Raw genomic sequence first — 21,312 nt, forward strand, 5'->3', positions numbered from 1 at the left:
GCTGACTTTGCCTGGGCTGGGAGCTCAGAGGACAGGGGGAGGGTTGGTGTTTTCACTGTATAATTCACAGTATAATTTCTCATTTCGTTGGTCATCTTTGCTAATTTTTTGAATATTTACAACTTAAAGTCAGAACAATTTTGTATGCAATTATTTACTGGATCTGCCTGAGAGCTGACCATGTTTTTATCCAATGAAACCCAAATGAAACCCATAAAAACACAAAATATACTACTGTATGAAGACATGATGAAATCAGATGTTTTTGATGCACTTTAGTGTACTCTACGGTACAGTATTGAGGAAATGTGTTTATCACCTCAATACATTTAAGGTAATTTCTATTTAATTTGTGTACATCTTGTCATTTACATTAAAGAAACACTGTTTTAGTGGTAAAATAAGAGTGAAAGGTAAAAAAAAAAAAACTGGATTCCCCAGATTTAAATGGAAAAAACGGAATTCCCAAAAATTAAAACGGAAAAAACGGAATTTGGGAAAAAATAAAATGGATTTTATAGGACCCTACAATTACATTGAATTTAAGAGTAATTAAGAAAAACTTGAATATTTTAAACATTTCAATCAACTAGGTGAGGACTGTGTTAAATGAGCAGAGCTTAAGCTCTTTATGATACCATTTTAATATAAGGCATTCAAGGTAACAAAATCCTCATCCCTTTTTTGTGGCACAGTCGGAGCACTGAATCCATCCACCTGGAATTAATAAATTGTATTTCGGTGCCACCTCAACATTGACTTGAATATGCTTTAGGTTGATGTTGGTGAACCTTGCCCGGCTTAACTAGTTCCAGCAACTACTTGATGGCTAGCAACTGAGATTTATGTCATGGGGCCAGGCCATGGAGTTGCCCAGGATGAGAGGTGCCAGGCAGGTGTGGGGATACTAGCAAGCCCCTGGTTGAGTGCATCGGTGTTGGAGTTCAAGAGGGTCGCCTCTTTAGATTGGAATACCTGGCCTTTCTTAGCGTCCTTGAGTGGTTGGAGGAGCTGGGACATATGGAGGAGCTCTGAGTAGAGCTGTTGCTCCTTCGTGCCTAAAGGAGCCAACTAAAGTGGTTTGGGCATCCAATACGGATGCCTCCCTTTGGAGGTTTTCTAAGCACAACCAACTTGGAGAAGACCCTGGTGCAGAAAACAGAACTCACTGGAGGGATTATGAATTTCATATGCCCTGGGGACGCCTCTAGATCACCCAAGTAGAGATAGGCTATAAAGTGTTGCTGTGGAAAAGGACTTCTGGAGAATCCCACAAAGCCTGACCGCTGGAATACAATGGATGGTTGGTTGTGTCCACAAAATAATTTACATTAAAAGTCACTGTCTCCTTTCTCATATTATAAAGTTATCACTGTAAACACCAGATATCTCTTATTGATTATGTTCTACCCACAGTCCTTTATTGCTATTCTTTAGCTGATATAACTGTTAAAGGTCCAGTGTTTGGGTTTAGTAGCAGTTAGCAGTGACATTGCAGATTTCAGTGAGCTTTCAACACCTTGTCTCAAGCTTCCCCAAGGTGGCCACTGAAAATCTGAAAAACACAAAAGTCTCTCTGGAGAGCAAGTGTTTGGTTTATCCTCTCTGGGCTACTGTTGAAACATTGCCGTGCAACATGTAGAATTCTGTGGAGGAGGGCCCACACCCTCTGTGGATATGAAAGTGTTATTCTAAGGTAACGAGAAGACAACAATTCTTAGTTTCAGGTGATTAATTACTGATAAGAACATAATAATGAATATTAAATCCCATTAATGTCCATTCATCCCCCTAAATTGCACTAACTAGACCCTTTACCCTAAAAAAATGAACACAACAATGGGTTGTCTATGTAATTGAATCACTTCCTGAATAAATCACAATATTTATTATTCCACATATAGTTGAAGTTTCATCAACATGTTGAGACAGAACTCAGTATCACACATTTTTGTGATGAATTTAGATATTAGCACAAAGAAAATTATTTTGTAGAATAGATATATTAAATACACATCAAATAATGACACTGAAACAAAAAAAAAACAATGTAAAGAAAAACTAACATGTTGAAACAAGCTTTAGACTGTGTGAAATGAGAATAACTCAAACTATTTACTGTCTGTGGTGATCATGCCTTTTTTGAAACCTCAAATGTCTCAGGATTGATATTTGTTCATTAAATGTTTCTTGGTGTTCTTCTCTGGCTTAAACAATATAATGAAACACTTTGGAGCAAATATACACAGTATCAGTCCAAAACTGGAGGCCAGAATGGCAAATATCTCTACAGCCACAGTAAATTTCCCAGGAGAGCTCACATAGGCTGGGATAAAGGTGATCCAGACTGCGCAGAATATCAGCATGCTGAAAGTGATCAGCTTGGCTTCGTTAAAATTATCAGGTAATTTCCGGGCTAGGACAGCTAACACAAAGCAAAAGAGAGCCAGTAGGCCTATGTACCCAAGAACAGCCCAAAACCCAATAGCTGATCCTAATGCACACTCCAGGATGATTCTCTCCTTAAAAATGGTTAAGTTTTTCATTGGAAAAGGGGGACGAAGAAGCAACCAAATAGTACATATAAGTACTTGAATGAATGTGAAAAATACTACAGTCATCCTTTGCTGTGGAGGACCAAACCATTTCATAACATTACTACCTGGGAGTGTAGCTTTGAAGGCCATTAACACCACTATTGTTTTTCCAAGAACACAAGAGATACAGAGGACAAAGGTGATCCCAAACGCTGTGTGGCGCAACATGCAGGACCAATCAGAGGGTGCTCCAATGAAAGTCAATGAACATAAGAAACATAGAGTCAGGGAGAAGAGCAGAAGGAAGCTCAGCTCAGAGTTGTTGGCCCTGACAATCGGGGATGTTCTGTGATGAAAGAACACAGCCGCTGTTATGATAGCAAAACCGGCACCAGCAACTGAGAATGCAGCCAGGATGATTCCTAGGACCTCGTCAAAGGAAAGAAACTCTACAGGCTTGGGGAGACAAGTGTCTCTCTCTGCATTAGGCCAGAACTCCTTGGGACAAGGGGAACAGTCAGGGGAATCTGGAAAAAAATGAAATAAAAATCAGCTGTTAGCATTCATGTATTTGATCTTGTGAAATTGTGAAAGAAAAACATACCTGTAGCATTGCTGATCTCTCCCTCAGGACATGGTATACAATCATAACAGCAGATGGGTTTTCCTTTCTGTAGCACTTTACGAGTTCCTGGAGAACAGCTGTTACTGCACACTGACACAGGCACCTGGCACAAAATAGATACAAGCAAACATATACATATTCTGGTGTGCTACACGGATTTTGGGATTTAAGCAGAAAATTATTTTTTGCTGTTTAGTCTGTCTTAAAACAGTACTCAGGTGCCAGTATGTGTGTTGAAAGCATTAATCATTTTTGCATAAAATGCATTTATGAATTCAGCTGAAGTTAAAATGAGGCTTCAGAGTTAGACAAATGAAATGGTTATGTATCTTACAATGTTTGAGTTGTTTTAGTTCAAATTATCCCTTTTTGTTAGAATCCCAATTTACTGCAGCTATGCAAGGGAACACGTTTTCATACTGAAAAAAATACTAGTAATACCCACTTGATTTGTCAATCTGTTCCAAATTCTTAAAGCTATTTTTGAACAGAATGACAACTCTGAATTTTGTCTCACACCGCTTACACTGGAATGCACTTGTATATCTTTATCTTTACCAATTTTGCACATCAACTTTTAAAATAAATAAGGTAAATTGTTGCCTTTGGTCCACTTACTTCTGTACGACCTTCCACCCAGGTGAGCTTCCTGTTGATGTGGAACTCCTGGCCATCTGTCAGTGATGCATCATAGCGCCCTACTGTCACCATCTCAATACTGCCACTCTCACTTTTTTGCCAGTTAACCAGCTCATATCTGGCAACAGGATCTCCATTGGCATCAAATGACACATCATAACCATTTTGGGAAAAATTTACTTTCTTCAGCTGAGAAACAACCTGTGACGTGAAGTTAACCAAGACAGTGAGGATAGTTACACAGTGTTGGGGAGTAACGAATTACATGTAACGACGTTTCGTAATTTAATTACAAAATGTACGTAATTGTAATCCGTTACATTACTGGGAGAAAATATGTAATTAAATTACAGTTGCTTTTGGAAATTTCAATGATTACGACTTAAGTTACATTTGAAAAATCGCCGCCAAAGCTCGGATTTATTAAATAGTTTTTCGCCCCCCTGGATTCATGTTTGTTTTTAGTTTTTTTCATATCAACATCCTCCTTCCAAAACTGACGCTTATGATTGGCTCTCTCTGGTCATGTGCCATTTGACTCAACCGACAAACCGTACGGCGGCAGTCAGACTCAGCAGCAACAGTGCCGGCGGCGCACAAGATGTTCCTGGGCTGGAAATACAAAAAACACTTAATACAGACAGAAGCCAGGCTTCCCTGTATTACAAAGGTGACTCTCTTTTGACCCGGCTAGATCACCATGGTAACTTATGCTTAGCTCATAACCTGGTCCCGACCAGGATCTGTTCAGAGTTTAATCATAAAATCGGTTATAAAAGCGCCGCTATTTCACTATTCAACTCATTTACAGCTGACGTCACCTTTACTTTGAAAGTCCAGTCGAGCTGGATCAGAACGGAGCATTTGTGCGGAGGGAGAGATCGCGCTGATCCGCTGCTGTTTACTTTCTCTCTGAGCGTCTCCGCCTACAGATGTTCAGCTGAGGGGATACGCTGCTCAGCTGTTGATCCGACTCGCGTCAGAAGGTCATTTATTTACTTTTATATACAGTCAGTCACCACTGAAAGAAGTTGTGCGCTCGCAGCGGGACAGATACTTTAACTTAATGTCGTGGCGATGAATAAATTAATTGTTTCGCCTGTTATGTGTTGCCCAAACGCAAATCTTGAGTAGTCTACTCTGTTTTCTCACATTTAAGAAGGTCTTTGTACAGAGACAACATGAGATTTGCTTGTAGCTACAGCACCTAAAAAACCCACTGTAACCTATTTTCATACGCACACCCAGCCTCGCTTTCAATAAAACACACACTGGCATTTTATAATTGCGATCAGTGAAATATATGAAAACAATATAAAACACAGTTCAAAACAACAGTTGTTGTTGCTCTAAAGCTTCATATTTAAAAGCAGCTCAATGTAGAGCTGTCAGAAATTAAAATCAGCCTCCTCTTGTCATATTTGGAGCAACACTGTTGCTTCAGGCTGTGATCAGGCTTTTTTGTATCGCTCATACTCTCTCCATTAAAACAACCTGCGCCTCTTGGCTGAAATCAGCCTGTTGTCGCTCCACTTAGTGAGGAAGTGAGCCTCCTTCAGTACAGGCCTGAGGTCAGACTCATAATATATGGTTAAACCTTTGAACTGAAAGGCTTATCACACTATAGGTCTTAAAATGTGAAAATGGTTAGCAGTTGAGAGATTTCATTCAAAATTAAGAAAAGAAATCAAAATGTAATCAAATGTAATTAGTTACATTACTTTGAGAAAGTAATTGAAATAGTTACACTACTATTACATTTTCAACAGGGTAACTTGTAATTGTAACCAACTACATTTCCAAAGTAATCTTCCCAACACTGTAGTTACATTATAACGAAGGGCATTGAGGTGACTTATTCATTTCACCTGACCTGTTTTGACTCTATCCTGGTAAATTTGTCACACTGAGCTGTAGAATTTGTGTCCTGACACACTTCATTATGAATCGCATGAGCTATTGCATAAACAGCCTTGTAAACCATGTTAGTGATTCGGAGCTGAGATGTGTCAGTGTACGGGTCCTGAAGCGTCTTTATGTCCTCAGTTCCATCACACACACTCTCATCTATGGCTGCACCTAAAAGACACACAGACAAAAGAAGGTGTTTTATCAGCACTGGCACTGATTTGACATTATCAATCATTTCTATGTGTGTATTTTGCTTTTTGCTTTCTTTTTATCTTAATTAACAACACATGCTAGTAAGTATTAAGCTAGTAAGATTATTTTTAATCTGTCATTTAATTTATTCCCCTTGAGATTGGCTGTAGCCAAGTTGAGTTCATTCAGAGAGAGAATCAATAATAACACAACCACAGGGATCCAACTGTGAATGTGATTATATTTCAAAAAATTAACACAACTTTCTCACTTTTTGCAAGCCTGCAGTTGAATGCATCCTCCCAGAACTCAGTAAGCACTGGAGAGGCAGTCACTTTAGTGGGAGAAAGATCCAGCAAGAATTCTGTCAGACCTGGGATGACAGATTTCTGAATGCCAAATCCAATGGCTCCAGCACAGGCGCTGAACCTCAGCATGTCTGGGTTGGTTACCCAGGACTCACTGCCTATCCACTGGCGAGATGGAGAGGGCCATCGTGAGAGCTCCTCTAGCAAGATCTTTAGGTCTCCAGAGGCTGCAAATGCCACAATAACCAAAGATGTCGACCTGGAGAGACATTATGTTGCATCAAATTAAACTAATAAAAACACAAAATATATTTTCTTAATAGAAAACATATTGAGAGAGATGACACTAAAAGACAAGAGGAAATCAGTTTTGGATGAGGTTGATGGTACAGTGTTGGTCTCACTATATTTTATGAAAGCATCAGAAATGAACATAAATTAACTGAACATCAGATAAAGAAACTTCAAATTAAAGATTTGGAACTAATCCTTCATCCTATGTTTCAGTTATCAATGTTGTGGTTTTGTGTGCAGAAGATCAGTGTCAGTAGAAGGAAAAAAACAATCAGTGATGCAGAAACCTGCGGATAACTTCAGCTATTCTCTGAATCCTGCTATGTGGGTGGGTTCTGTAGAAAGATTCAGAGTATTCCACACAGATCCCCTCCCTCTGTGCTGTGTCCAGGAAAGATGCCATGCCATTATTGCCATAGTCTGAATCTGACCGGACAGCACCTATCCAAGTCCAGCCAAAGTGTTTAATCAGCTTGGCCAGTGCGTCAGCCTGGAACTGGTCACTGGGGATTGTTCTGAAGAAACTTGGGTACTGCTGCTTATCAGACAGGCATGCGCAAGTGGCAAAGTGGCTCACCTGAAGAAAAGGATAGGTCTCAGTGTAATTCTTTTGCAGTACAAACAGAAAATCAGCACTGAAACACATAATTTACCACAAAATTTACTTGAGGGATGTTAAAAGCCCCGATGATACGTGACATACTGATTGACTGTGTTGACCCAGACTCCCCAACGATAGCCATCACCATACCAGACTGTGAGCACTCTTCTCTTGTGTAAAACACTGGGTCCAGCCCATTTGAAAGCTGGAATGTCACATGCATTGCCAGAGGCACTGAGGCACAGGAGTCATGAATCTCATAACCGAGTTTGATGCCTGGCAGCAGCTCCGTGCTGTTGTTAATCTCCTCGATGGCAAAGACCATTGTGTGTGAGAGGCGCAGTTCACGTGAGTCAATTCTGCACACAGACAATCATGTCACTGTTAAAATTTACATATGAAACACAATAAATTATCTGTAATGGATTGTAACTGAAAGTTGCACTGCATCTGTAAGCCATAGACATCAAAGAATTTCCTGACCACCAAAATTCAAAACACAAGATTAGATATTAGTGCAAAACTCTCTAATTCAGCCTAGAATTTTACTTTGTTTTGATAATGCTAAAAAAGACACTTTTTTTTTTTAATTGTCAATATTGCAAAAAACCAAGAAGAAGAAAACAAATGCTAACAATTTCAACATGATTGTAAACACACGATATACATCAAAACATTTATATGCCTCCACAGTGTAACATCCTCTTATCCACCACACTACCCTTTTACTTACCTCCCTGTGCACCTTAGAGGCTCAGGCATCATGGTGTAGTTATGCATCACTGCATGCATATAACGGTGTATGGAGAAAACACCCCCAATAGCGTAGTCACCATCCATTGAGAATGCAGGTAGACGAGTGGTACCCTGGAGTTTACATTTCACAGATGGGGCCTCAGTGTTGACCCCAGCACTAGTCTTTTCCTCTGTAAACTCAGCCCTTTGTTTCAGAGCTGAGTTCAGCTCACGCAAACTCAGACACAGGATCAGGCCAATAAAGAGAGCCGGGATCTCCATCCTCAAGTGCCTGTATCTGGGAATCCTGAATGTGTTTTCACTTTTTTATATAGATTTTCGGACACAAGCTTCCCTTCTTTGCCTCAACAAGTCATCCCTAGACCATTTTCAATTAGCTCAAGATGCTACTGCTAGGCTGTTGACCAGGTCCAGCAGGATGACACACATCAGGCCACTTTTACATTCTTTACATTGGCTCTCTGACAATTTCTGGAATCATTATAAAGTTTTTGGCTTCACATACAGAGCCATATATGGTCAAGCACCTACCTATATTTCTAAGCTGCTTTATCCCTATCTCCCTAATAGGTCACTGAGCTTTAATCCAGGATTTATTGGTTGTCTCCCTCTCCTGTCGGGGGGGAAAGGTGACCTTGCCTTTGAAGTAGAGGCCCCAACAGAATGCTCTTTCTATAGACTTTCGCTCTGCAGCCTCTGTTGAGGTTTTTAAAAAGTAACTGAAGACGTAGCTATTTATTCAAACTGGCTTTTGTCTCACCTGCTGCTATTTAGTGTTATAATCTGTTTGTTTTTATTTTTCATTATTTTTTTTTCTCCCTTTAGTTGTTTTTTTATGTTTTGGTTGTTATTGTACTTGTTTGAGACATTGTGACTGTGCTCTGTGAAAGATGCTATATTAAATAAACTTTACTTCTACTGTACATTAGCTTACTATACATCAGAGAGAATATTGCTCTGACCCTAGTGTGTCCATGACTTTTCAAGGGGTTGCATGGAAAATATTATCTACACCCCTGTCATTTTAATCCGCTTGCATAATAAACACCAGATATTTTCCTAATTTAAATCCTCCTTATTCCTTTTGGCTTTGTTTTAACTCATATCATAGATTACCCTTACAAATGCACACCTCTTAAACACAGTCTACACCTGGTTGATTTGAATGTCAAAATGTGTTTTTGGAAAATTATATGTAGCCACTTGAACAAGAGACCAAGACTGTTTTCAGACTGTTAAGACAGTGTTTTATTATTTTTTAGGACATTTTTACTGTGTTATTAGTTTCTGTTTGTTTAGGTGACACTGTCACTTTGAGGGTATCGGATCGATAGGTTTCGTGAGATCGCAGGAGATCATGGGAGATCACTGCGTTCTCGGGCAGAGTTACACCGAAGTAGCAGTGGTGGGAATGAAAGATGGACTGCTGAGGTGTGTATTTTGATGTTGCATGTGATAAATATCCCTATTGACATTGATAAAGCACAAGAATGGTTACAAGTATCAGCAAATAAGATGATGATTAAGCTAACCGACTAAGGTTCATAAAGAACGTTTATGTATTTTTTTCAATTCCTGTAGACTGGCACTGCGCAAAAAGCCCAAGAATCCCTGCCCGAATATTACAAGATATGAATCAAATATGGTGATATCCATATGGGATACTCTCCGAACAGCAACTGAAATACATTTCATGTTCGGAGCATGTCAAACTCCGGCTATGGGAACACTTTTATTCTTGCCATGTTCCGGAGTTCATTTCTTCCCGGATACTCTACAAGATCCACCTGCCATATTCGGACAGCAGCTCTAATCAACGTCTAAAATATCTCATCAGACATGGCCTGCTGTCATATGTTGAGATGATCCATTACTCATATCCAGTGTCAAGATATTACCACTACCCATATTTCAAGTCCCAACACTAGTTCTGTCTTCATCGGGATATTGTATTGATACCACTTTTAACCATATTTCAAGTCCTAACACCAGTTGTACTTTAATTCCGAATATTGTACTGATACTCCCTACAACCATATATTGAGCCCTGACACTACTTGTGTTTTGATTCCGAATACTGCATTGATACTCCCTGCAACCATATTTCAAGTCCTAACACCATTTGTATTATGATTCCGAATACTGCATTTATACTCCCTGCAACTATATTTCAAGTCCTAACACCATTTGTATTTTGATTCCGAATACTGCATTTATACTCCCTGCAACCATATTTCAAGTCCTAACACCATTTGTATTTTGATTCCAAATACTGCATTTATACTCCCTGCAACCATATTTCAATTCCTAAAACTATTTGTATTTTGATTCTAAATATTGTACTGGTACTCCCTGCTAAAAAAATCAATAGAATACCATAATATTTGGTACCATTTGGAACCATTAGAATAAACCATTAGGAACCTACTGGTTCCATTAGGATGTTAAACCATGAGAAACCTACTGGTCCCATTAGAATGTAATACCATTAGTAAGCTAAAACCATTAGTGCTGCAACAGACATTAAAGCAGAGTCCTAACAACACTGGGCACCAGAGACATTTCTATACATATGTGTAATTGTGTATGTATTCGGATATTTTCCCCTCCGAATTGGGAACAGGACATATGGCGCTTGGCAAATCATTGCAGTTTGTTATTTCAATTAAATTTTTTCAGAACATGAGCCATCATAAACCAAGTAAAAACCTTAAAACACATTAATCAAACATAAACAGACAAACATGGGAGGGAGACAGGGACAAGGGAAGTGGGGTGTAGACAGCATGACAGCACTAAAACAAGCATCACGACCCCCACTTAAAAAAAACTTCCAGCGTCCCTGAAATGAGATGAAGTCGAGGATATGCAGGGATAGCAGTTTACCCCAAGTGCTGAGAATCTCCTGGTTTTCCCTGGAGAGGAATAGAAAAAAAAAAGAAAAATATAATAATATTCATATTTTAGTCACAACCTGACTTTCAAGACATAGGAATTTCAAAAACACTTCAAGACTTAAAGGGCTTACATTTAATGATAGTTTAATTTCCAATAAATGCCAATCTTCAAAATTCCAATCTGCAGCACATTCATGTACAAGCCTCTAGGTATCTGATGATTTTCCAACTTTGACGGAATCATTAATAATTAGATGCTAAAATCATAATGTTCCATCCATTTCTACATAGGCACTCTTTAAAAAAAACAAACAATTTAATTTAAATACCACTGAGCCATCAGCTATTCTGGATTGCACAACCTCATCTCAAACAGGCTGGGCTTTGAAACAGTTCTCTTTACCTTGTAGGCCTTGATTAGCTCCTCTGTCTTTTCAACAAGGTAGAGAATGAGGTGTCTGATCACAGCCTCTCTTCTGGACTCAATGCTGTTGTCCTATAAAAAAAGAAATGAGATCATGCTTAGTAACATCAAACATCAGAAAGCTAATACATAACTAAACAATTTAATTGCAATAAATACATGCCTCATTTAACATCAGTGTCCAACATAATATTTTTTTCTTACTGGCCCGCTTGGCCAGTAGATTCGAGTTTTACTGGCCCCATGTGTAATTTCAGTGACCCAGCCACAAAAAACGAAAATAACAATTTTTGGGGGGGGAAAAAAAAAAGGGAAAAAGACTTGTTTATTTATTGAAATTGTTCCCATTTAATTGTTTAGAGAGTCTGTCCCTGAAAAATCAGTATGATCTGGTAATGATGGCAAAAAGTAACAGGGGTTTGCGTAATAACAAGTGTTAAAATTTCAAAATTGAAATTACAACATATTTAATATTTTGAGATGTATCATTTGTCTCACTCCTATAATTCTGTTATCATTTTCCAGGTGATTGATGTTCTGAAAGCACTGTACAAACAGTACCATTATTTCTCCCGAAGTGGAGGGATCAGTATACCTGGCTGAACCACCGCGACGGCATATGTAACGCTGTTACTGTGATGATAAATGACACTTAAATATTGAATCTGTGTCTATAATAACCACACCCTGACATGTAAATGTGACATCTGTCTTGATTCATTTAATTTAACTTAAAATATGGACAACTGACTGCATAATATATGAATCAGCAGATCCCATTCAAAGTCAAGATTATGCAGAAAAAAAATAAAATAATAATAAACGATTTATATGCTGCATATTTATAATAGAAGCCTACTGCAACTGTACTGTACTTACCATTAAATGTTATTTTATACATTATCATATTCTATAATGTTCTGTCATGGAGAACATCACTTCACTGCAAACAGAAAAGAAAGCAGCTCACTGCCAGTTGCAGCTTCTTATCGTTACAGTTATATGTCAGGATGTGGTTATTATAGACATATTCAATATTTAACTGTCATGCATCCTCACAGTAACAGCGTTACATACATTAGCAGCTGTAAACACATAAAAACATTGTAAAATCACATCATGTGGTCCCCTTTAAATGCTGGGTGGAGGTGTATATTTTGGTAAATAACTGCCGGTTACAAATAAATGCCGAGTCTAATTTATTTTGAAAAAACATCAAGGAAGAAGACGTGACCACTGACACTGCACGTTTTTCTTCTTCGCCTTTTTCACATGTTGTGCCCAGAAGGGTGCCACAGAATTCACAGAGAAGCTGGGGAAGTTTGTGACATTTTCATCCCGGATTTTTGTGAGGAGGGAATTAAACGCCTGTCCCAAATAAACGGCTGGTCTATTAAGTGATTGAAACAAATACACGCTACGGCTATTATTTGATATTTTACGGTAGATCCCGTCTCTCCGGCACGAGCTGAACAATAAATCTAACACAGCAAGAGAGGCGGGACTTAAGGCAGAACAGCCAATCATCAGCCGGTCAGACCCAAAGCCGGTGTCATGTTTGAAGCAGCAACAGGAGAGGGAGGAGAGAGGAGGCAGCTGCAGCGAGCACAGCACAGAGCGAGAGGTGCACAGAGCGGCCAGAGAAACTAAGCGACTGTAGTGAGGCGTTTGTGCAAAACTGCGGATAAACGGCAGAAAATGTGTGGGTGTTGAACCCTCTAACCGGGAAAAGTGTGGTAAAACACCCACATCCCCCACGGGCGCGACACACCTGACCTCGGTCAGCCTTCGCCGGAAACTGCCGACATACTTCACAATACATTACGCCGCTGCGGTGGTTCAGCCAGGTATACTGATCCCTCCACAGCGGGAGAAATCCCCTTATTCTCCTCTCGGACTCGTAGCACTGCTTCGCCGCCGTCACTCTAAGCATTTCCCGCATGCATTCTAGCGAATCACGATTGTCGTACCGGCAGTGACTGGCCAATTAGTGTAATCAGCGATTGGTCAGTCGACATGTCCTGCACCTACTTTTACTGGCCCCGGGTTATGTCGAACCCTGAACATGTTATGGGTCTCATCAAGTTTATTCCCATCAGCGACTCCCTTCCTCCTGTAGAGGCTCAACAGTCTGGGCGTGTATTGGTCCAACTTCCCCAGGAATGTGGACTGTAGTGGCTTTAGCGTGATCCTCCATAATTCCTCCTCAATCTGCAAAAGAGTTCAGAAGAAAGATGGAGAAATATCATGAGATAGAGAAAAAAAGAATTACTGAGACACAGAGCAACAAAAACAGAACAGAGTCATGCATTTTATTCTGACAGCCTCATCAGGCTAACTTTTGCTCCATTTTAGATTGGGCTGTCACGACATTTCTTTCAATTTCTGCCCCCCCAAAATGATAACTTTTTGTCTGGTCCATAAACCAACTGAAATAATCTAACATTTGTCCACTTTTCCCACAACAATTGCAATTGTTTTTACATACCTTCATCCAGTGTGCTCGACACGATAAATCACCTGATAAGGATACAATGACATAGTTAGTAACTGACCACTAAAGAGATCGTCTATGCAGCACGCATCTCACTCTGCCCCCTGTACAGTGGGCTCTCGTATTTGATAACTCTGAAGTCGGCGCGGTGTAACTTATTACCTGCAGCGTGGCTCGCCCTGCCCTCTGCTGCGGTTCGCGGCTAACAAGCAGAGCTAACTTAACAGCCTAGATGTAGGTTACCTGCTTGTTAGCAGCCACCGCTGCGACCAGAAACCACACAAACCACACAAACCCAAACACACACGGCCGACTTACAGCTAACACCCCTCGCTAACGGTGTTAGCTAAACGGCTAACCCCTCACTAACAGCTAACACCGTCAGCGAGGGGTAGCCCCGTACACCGGCCGTTAACGGTTAGCTGTTAGTGAGGAGTTAAGGTTAGCTGTTACCGAGGGGTGCTGCGAACGCCCCTCTCTAACGGCTAGCCCCCCGGTGTTAGCCGTTAGAGAGGGATTCTGCACAGTGCCATAGATAGAAATGTATACGACATAGTTTACTCTATCACTCTGGTTCTGCATGCAGCCATAAACCGGCACCCAGCGCTGTCTGATTAACGTAATGTTAAAGAAAAAACACATCCCTGCTTACTTTAAATTATAGTCACTTGCAAACGTCAGGTTTAAATTACATTTGAAGCAAGTATTTTATAACTTGCTAACATTAGTTTCAAGTTACACAGAAGTCTGTTGAAGCCAATACTGTTAATTACAAATTACATCAAGAGCCTCCAGTTATTTTCCTTATTTCTACAACAAAGTAAAATCTGAAAGACTGTAGTAATTAACCAACTATATCACTAACATTAACTTAATTCTTATCTTAATGGTTCAGTCAGAGACGTTCTACTGGTTCAGTCTCCCATTTTTCAAATTTCTCCTTTTGTCCTTTGGCACGAATACCCAGAAGTACCCAGAATGCACAACGAGCAAATTGTGTGTGTGTGGATCTGCATAAGAAAATTTGTTGAGCCACTTACATACAGCTTGTTAGGGAAAACGATCAAAATGACTTGTGTTTTGAACAAATGCAGACTAATTCACAACATGACATACATATATATATATATATGTGTCTTACATGTAATTATGTTACAATTAGAGATAGATAGATAGATAGATAGATAGATAGATAGATAGATATACTTTATTGATCCCAAGCTGGGAAATTCCGGTGTAGCAGCAGCATTATACACGGAGACAATAACAACACAATGAAATAAGAGGAACACCCTAGACATATTAAATAGCAATAGAAAAAAGTAATATACAAAATGTACAAAATGTATAAAAAAGAATAAATAAGCAGAGTAATTGTAGTGCAAGATAAAATATAAGGTGCAGTAAACAGATTTTATAAACCAAAGTGCGTAGAGACTTGTTGTTATGACCGGAGATTTAGCTGTTATTATTGTACAGTGTGATGGCGTGTGGTAGGGCAGATTTCCTGTATCTGTCCCTTCGACAGTGGAGCTGCAGCAGTCTGTGAGAGAAGGAGCTCCGCTGTCTGTCTACTGTGTGATGGACAGGGTGCTGATCATTGTCCATGATGGATAACAGTTTGTTCAGCGTTCTCCTCTCCACCACGGTCTCAAAAGACTCCAACCTGAGACCAAGTACAGAGCCAGCCTTCTGTTAGTGTCGCTGGCTCTGATGCTGCTGCTCCAACACACAGCAGCAAAGAAAATGGCGCTGGAAACAACAGACTGGTGAAAGATCTCCAACATCTTGCTGCACATGGTGAAGGATCTCAGCTTCCTCAGGAAATGAGTCTGCTCATCCCCTTCTTGTACACAGCCTCGGTATTAGATTTCCAGTCCAGTCTGTTGTCGATCACCACTCCAAGGTATTTGTAGTCCTCCACCTCTTCCACCACCTCCCCTCTGATCTGTAGTGGCTGTGAAGGCATCTTCTTCTTCCTGAAGTCGTCCACCATCTCTCTGGTCTTGTCGACATTCAGCCTCAGGTGATTCTGTTCGGACCACTCTACAAAGCCATCTACCAGTGTCCTGTACTCACCCTCCTCTCCCTCTCTTATACACCCGACAACAACTGAGTGGTCAGAACATTTCTGCAGGTGACATGACTCAGAGTTCTACTGAAAGTCAGTGGTGTATAAGGTGAAGAGGAAGGGCGAAAGCACAGTTCCCTGTGGAGCTCCTGTATCACTGACCACCACATCAGACAGAACACTGCCCATACGGACAAACTGTGGCCTGCTTGTCAGGTAATCAGTAATCCAGGAGATCATTGTGTCATCAACTCCCATCACCTGCAGCTTCTCACCCAGTAGCGGAGGTTGGATGGTGTTAAAAGCACTAGAGAAATCAAAGAATGTGAATCCTCACCGTGCCTCCTCCATCATCCAGATGCATATGGGCTCGTTGCAGCAGGTAGATGACAGCGTCAACAACTCCTAAATGGGGCTGATAGGCAAATTGCAAAGGGTCCAGAAATGTCCTCACCTGTGGCCTCAGCTGGGCTAAGACCAGTCTCTCCAGGACCTTCATTACATGAGATGTGAGGGCGACTGGTCTGTAGTCTGCCGGGTCAGATGGTCGCGACTTTTTGGGGACTAGAACCAGGCAGGACTTGCGTCATATTCATACTTTGTATATGACAAGGAGATGTATACTTCATCCATATCTGATTAGATATGGTTCATGTTCAACAAAACCTTAAATATGCATTGGAAATGGTCTCTATTCTATAGCAGTTCCAGAGTTAATATATGGCTTTGAGTGATATATCAACTTAATATAGACTGTATATGTAATACATTCAGATATGCCATATTCCAGAAAAAGTGTTGTGATCAGTCAGATATGTCCAGATATGATATGAGGCGATACTTGGAACACAAACACTACACAAATAAGATGTTGCTGGTATCCTAATATAAGATATGTTCCCATGATGTATATTGGGGTCATATTTTACCAAATATGGGATATCAATAAACTCAGGATATAGATCAGAAATTTTCTGTATTGTACAGAAAATTCAGTGACATATCTAATGAGATATTCTGGTATTCTGGCAATTTTTGCCCAGTATAAATCACCAGATTCCATCCATTGTCATGACCTATCAATATCAGTTAAATATTTCACCTAAAACAGGGCTGATGGCAAAATCTGTAATATATATGTTTTATATGAGAAAAGGTGATGATATATACTACAGATATTGGCATTATTCTACTCAAAGTAGGGTGTCATTAATTTCCTATATTCTGCATTGCGTCATATTTATACTTTGTATATGACTAGGAGATGTATACTTCATCCATATTTGATTAGATATGGTTCATGTTCAACAAAACCTTAAATATGCATTGGAAATGGTCTCTATTCTATAGCAGTTCCAGAGTTAATATATGGCTTTGAGTGATATATCAACTTAATATAGACTGTATATGTAATACATTCAGATATGCCATATTCCAGAAAAAATGTTGTGATCAGTCAGATATGTCCAGATATGATATGAGGCGATACTTGGAACACAAATACTACACAAATAAGATGTTGCTGGTATCCTAATATAAGATATGTTCCCATGATTTATATTGGGGTCATATTTTACCAAATATGGGATATCAATAGACTCAGGATATAGATCAGAAATGTTCTGTATTGTACAGAAAATTCAGTGACATATATCAAATGAGATATTCTGGGATTCTGGCCCTTTTTGCCCAGTATAAATCACAAGATTCCATCCATTGTCATGACCTATCAATATCAGTTAAATATTTCACCTAAAACAGGCCTGATGTCAAAATCTGTGATATATATGTTTTATATGAGAAAAGATGATGATATATACTACAGATATTGGCATTATTCTACTCAAAGTTGGGTGTCATGAATTTCCTATATTCTGCATTGCATCATATTCATACTTTGTATATGACAAGAAGATGTATACTTCATCCATATTTGATTAGATATGGTTCATGTTAACAAAACCTTAAATATGCATTGGAAATTGTCTGTATTATCTAGCGGTTCTAGAGTCAAGATATGGCTTTGAGGGATATATGCAATAAATATACATCACATCCCGAAATGCCATAGACTTAATCAGTATTCTAGAAAAAATATTGTGATCAGATATGACCTAATGTCATATATAGAATACATACATGACAAAATTTAAAATGTTGCTCGTATCCCAATACAATATTTTGTCTTCATGTTGCATACTGGGTTCATATTTGACTAGATATGGTGCATATCAACAAAACTCAGGATATGCATCAGAGATGTCTGTATTCTAGACAGAATTCAAAAACGGATATTTAGGGATTCTGGGTATTTTCGCCCAGAGGACATATACGGAACACATACATGACAAAATCCAAATATTGTTCGTATCCTAGTACAATATATTGTCTTCATGATGTATATTGGCTTAATATTTGACCAGATATTGTGCATATCAACAAAACTCAGTATATGCATCAGAAAAGTCCGCATTCTAGACAGAATTAAAAACCAGATATTTGGGATTCTTGCTCTTTTCGCGCAGTGTGGTAACACGGATAAGGTGTGCGATAACTTTGACACACTGTGGACAAAACTGAACAGCGGGGTCAGCGTGAGTGGCAATTATTACATTGATGAACAGTATCATCACTGTGTATGTTGTTTACATAACTGTTTGCATAAACTGTGTACATTTTTATGTTTGATGAATTTAGAGGGGAGATAGAGTGCATTGAAGTCAAGGTGTGTGAATTGGCACAAGAGCTGCACACTGGAGTGAGAGTGAGTTTAAGACTATTCACAAAATGTGTTTTAAGCTCGTGCAGGAATGTTTACTTGAAAATATATTTTGTTCATGAGTGTAATTTACAGTATGTTTTCTGTGAACTAAAGAATATGCTGCAATGTGACTTTGAGTTATGTGGCTGGGAAAATGTATGTATTTGTGTTTCTGTTTTATTTTATTTGTTCAGAAAGAGCCACTACAGTCGAGTATTGAGTGTCTAGAGTGTCTGGTCAAGTCTTAAGTGACTTATAACTAGAGCAAAAGTCTAGGACACCAAGATAAGTGTTTGGAGTTCATTAGCTAACTGAGGTTTACCGTCAGTGTGACTTACAGTGAGGAAAAGTCTTGTTTGTTTTATACTGTTTATCTCAAATCCTCAAAATTGCAGTGTTAATGCTGTTTCTTTTATAAGCTGCGGTCGGGGAATAAAAGACCCACAATAATTATTCTATTGTGTCCGGTCTCCTCATTTAAGATCATACCACAAATATATTGTACTATTTATATGTCATTGTTTTAGTTTGATTAATCATTAATTAATCTATTAATTTATATACTTGACATCAACATAACAGCAACATTGGTGGTGCAACATACACGCTTGCTCAAGGGCCAGCTGCACTGTACTAGGTGTTGGTGCTGTACACTTGTCCACAGGAAAAAGTTAAAGTAGAAAAAGAAAAGAAGAAAAAATAATAAAAGGTACAAATACAATATAGGTAAGTGTTGTAAAAGCACAACAGTTTAAAAAATATATTTAAATGACCTTTGAATATATGCCACAGAAAAGAAGAAGAAGAAGAAAAACAACAAGACAAGAAAGAAGATGAAGAAGAGGGAGAAGGAGACGACGACTACGTAAGTCCAATTTGTGTTACATGGTCTGCAAGACTTCTACAGTTCAAAGCATCTACTGGACTTGACTGGTATAGCTCTCATTTAATCACACCTTGTGTGCAACCAAGGAACATGTACATATGCATAGACAGTCAATCAGGTCTTGGCTACCAAATGTGTGTCTCACACTATATAAAGCAGCCTGCTAGTTTCCCCTGGAAGACAAGGACCACCTATATAGCGCTCGCCTGGCAGTTGCCTGGCTGAATCACTCCCAGTATTTGCTTGACATTTAGCATGCTGAAGGATGTGGAGGCATGTACTGATTAATAAGGTTTACACTCTCCCCTCTTGTTTGGGACCAGGAAGAACACAGCTACACAGCCTATTTCTGTAGCAGATCCTTGGTATCTTTAAATATAACTATCTCTTTTCTCATCTTATAAACATATAGTGGTTAACATCATTGGAGGCTGTAGCTCAGGAGGTAGAGCAGGTTGTCCAGTAATCAAAGGTCAGTGGTTCAATTCTCCAGCTCCCATCCATGCATGTTGAAGTGTCCTGGTACAAGATATTTGGACCCCAAATTGCCCCTGATGAGCAGTTGGCACCTTTCATGGCAGCCTCTGCCATGAGTGTATGAATGTGACAAGTGTAGTAAAGCTCTATGAGCAGTCAGCAGCAGCGTTGGTAATAACGGCGTTAGAATAAACGCGTTACTACCGGCGTTACTTTTTTTCAGTAACGGGTAATCTAACTAATTACTATTTCCACCGTTACAACACCGTTACCGTTACCGTTACGACTATTAAATGTGGCGTGTTACAAACTGAAGCTGCTCATTGAAGCTGTTGTCATCCGACTCTGCTCTCAGCCACCGAAGCTGCAAAGCTGTTTTTTTTTTCTTCCGGTGAGGGAGGAGGGAGGGGCGAGACAACCGCATAAGTGATGATGATTGGCTCTCTGACGTTGAGTGAGAGTTTGTAAGCCAATCAGAGGCACACACACAAACTAGCAGAGGTGAACTGCGGCAATGGCGAGTCTGGAGGGAAAGTTAAGGTTTTCAAAGTGGAAGTACAGACACTACTTTAATCTCCTTTGCCTAGTCCATTGTAAGCATCTCTGATCCAATGAAGCATCTCTCAGTGGCACACACTTCTACAAAACTAACACTGGCCAAAAACTCAGTTGCTGACGCTGTTGATGATGATAGCAGGCCAGGTGTGGCTAACGTGAGCTCCGCTAACAGCTTCACAAAAACTTGTTACATAGACTGAACTGAATGCAATGATAGACAGGTATGTTGTTGAGAACATGCTCCTGTTATTAACAGTTGACTCAGACTCCTTCATTGCACTCACTGGTAAAATATTGGGGAGAGCAGGTGCCGGTCCGCCATGCAGGAAGACATTTTCTAAATACATATATAGATGCATGCTGACTACACTAAAATGACTGCCGAGCTCAAAAGGGGGAAGAAATAAAAGTAACGCAATAGTTACTTTTCCTGGTAACTAATTACTTTTATACTGGAGTAATTCCGTTACTTACTCAGTTACTTTTTGGGAGAAGTAACTAGTAACTATAACTAATTACTTTTTAAAAGTAACGTGCCCAACACTGGTCAGCAGAGTGGAAAAAGTGCCTGTTGTTTCTGGGTTGTCTTCATCAAAGGTGTCGGCATGTACTTTGGTGAAAATAAGAATCGGTGGAGGCAAGGCTAGGTGGAATGGTAGAGCAATCTTTATTGAAATTATTTTCAGAATTTTTTGAGATCAATTTATTGATCTCAAGCCTTTGTCCAAACCAGTGTGGCCGCAGCCGGTGTATATTTGACAAAGGTCTGCCTAAGGCTTTGCCATCTGCTCTACCAGAAATACTCTCGAACCTTCGATGTAGGAAATCTACAAGTATCCACCCCACGTTCTCTGCCTGTGCAGTCCATTCGCCCACACCTA

At 39.6% G+C, this 21,312-nt stretch overlaps 1 protein-coding gene across 1 annotated transcript; it reads right to left on the reverse strand.

The window, feature by feature from the left end:
• Nucleotides 1–1,930: 1,930 nt before the first annotated feature.
• LOC115596716 (extracellular calcium-sensing receptor-like) lies at nucleotides 1,931–8,259 on the reverse strand. The gene is made up of 8 exons (XM_030442071.1): nucleotides 7,841–8,259; nucleotides 7,172–7,466; nucleotides 6,794–7,083; nucleotides 6,176–6,471; nucleotides 5,675–5,880; nucleotides 3,781–4,002; nucleotides 3,142–3,265; nucleotides 1,931–3,064 (listed from the first exon to the last, which is right to left on the reverse strand). Exons 1-8 carry the CDS (start codon nucleotides 8,122–8,124, stop codon nucleotides 2,160–2,162), a joined length of 2,622 nt encoding a protein of 873 aa, XP_030297931.1. The 5' UTR covers nucleotides 8,125–8,259; the 3' UTR covers nucleotides 1,931–2,159.
• Between the last annotated feature and the right edge of the window lie 13,053 nt (nucleotides 8,260–21,312).

This window comes from Sparus aurata, chromosome 2, assembly GCF_900880675.1.
Source record: "Sparus aurata chromosome 2, fSpaAur1.1, whole genome shotgun sequence".
Lineage (NCBI taxonomy): Eukaryota > Metazoa > Chordata > Actinopteri > Spariformes > Sparidae > Sparus > Sparus aurata.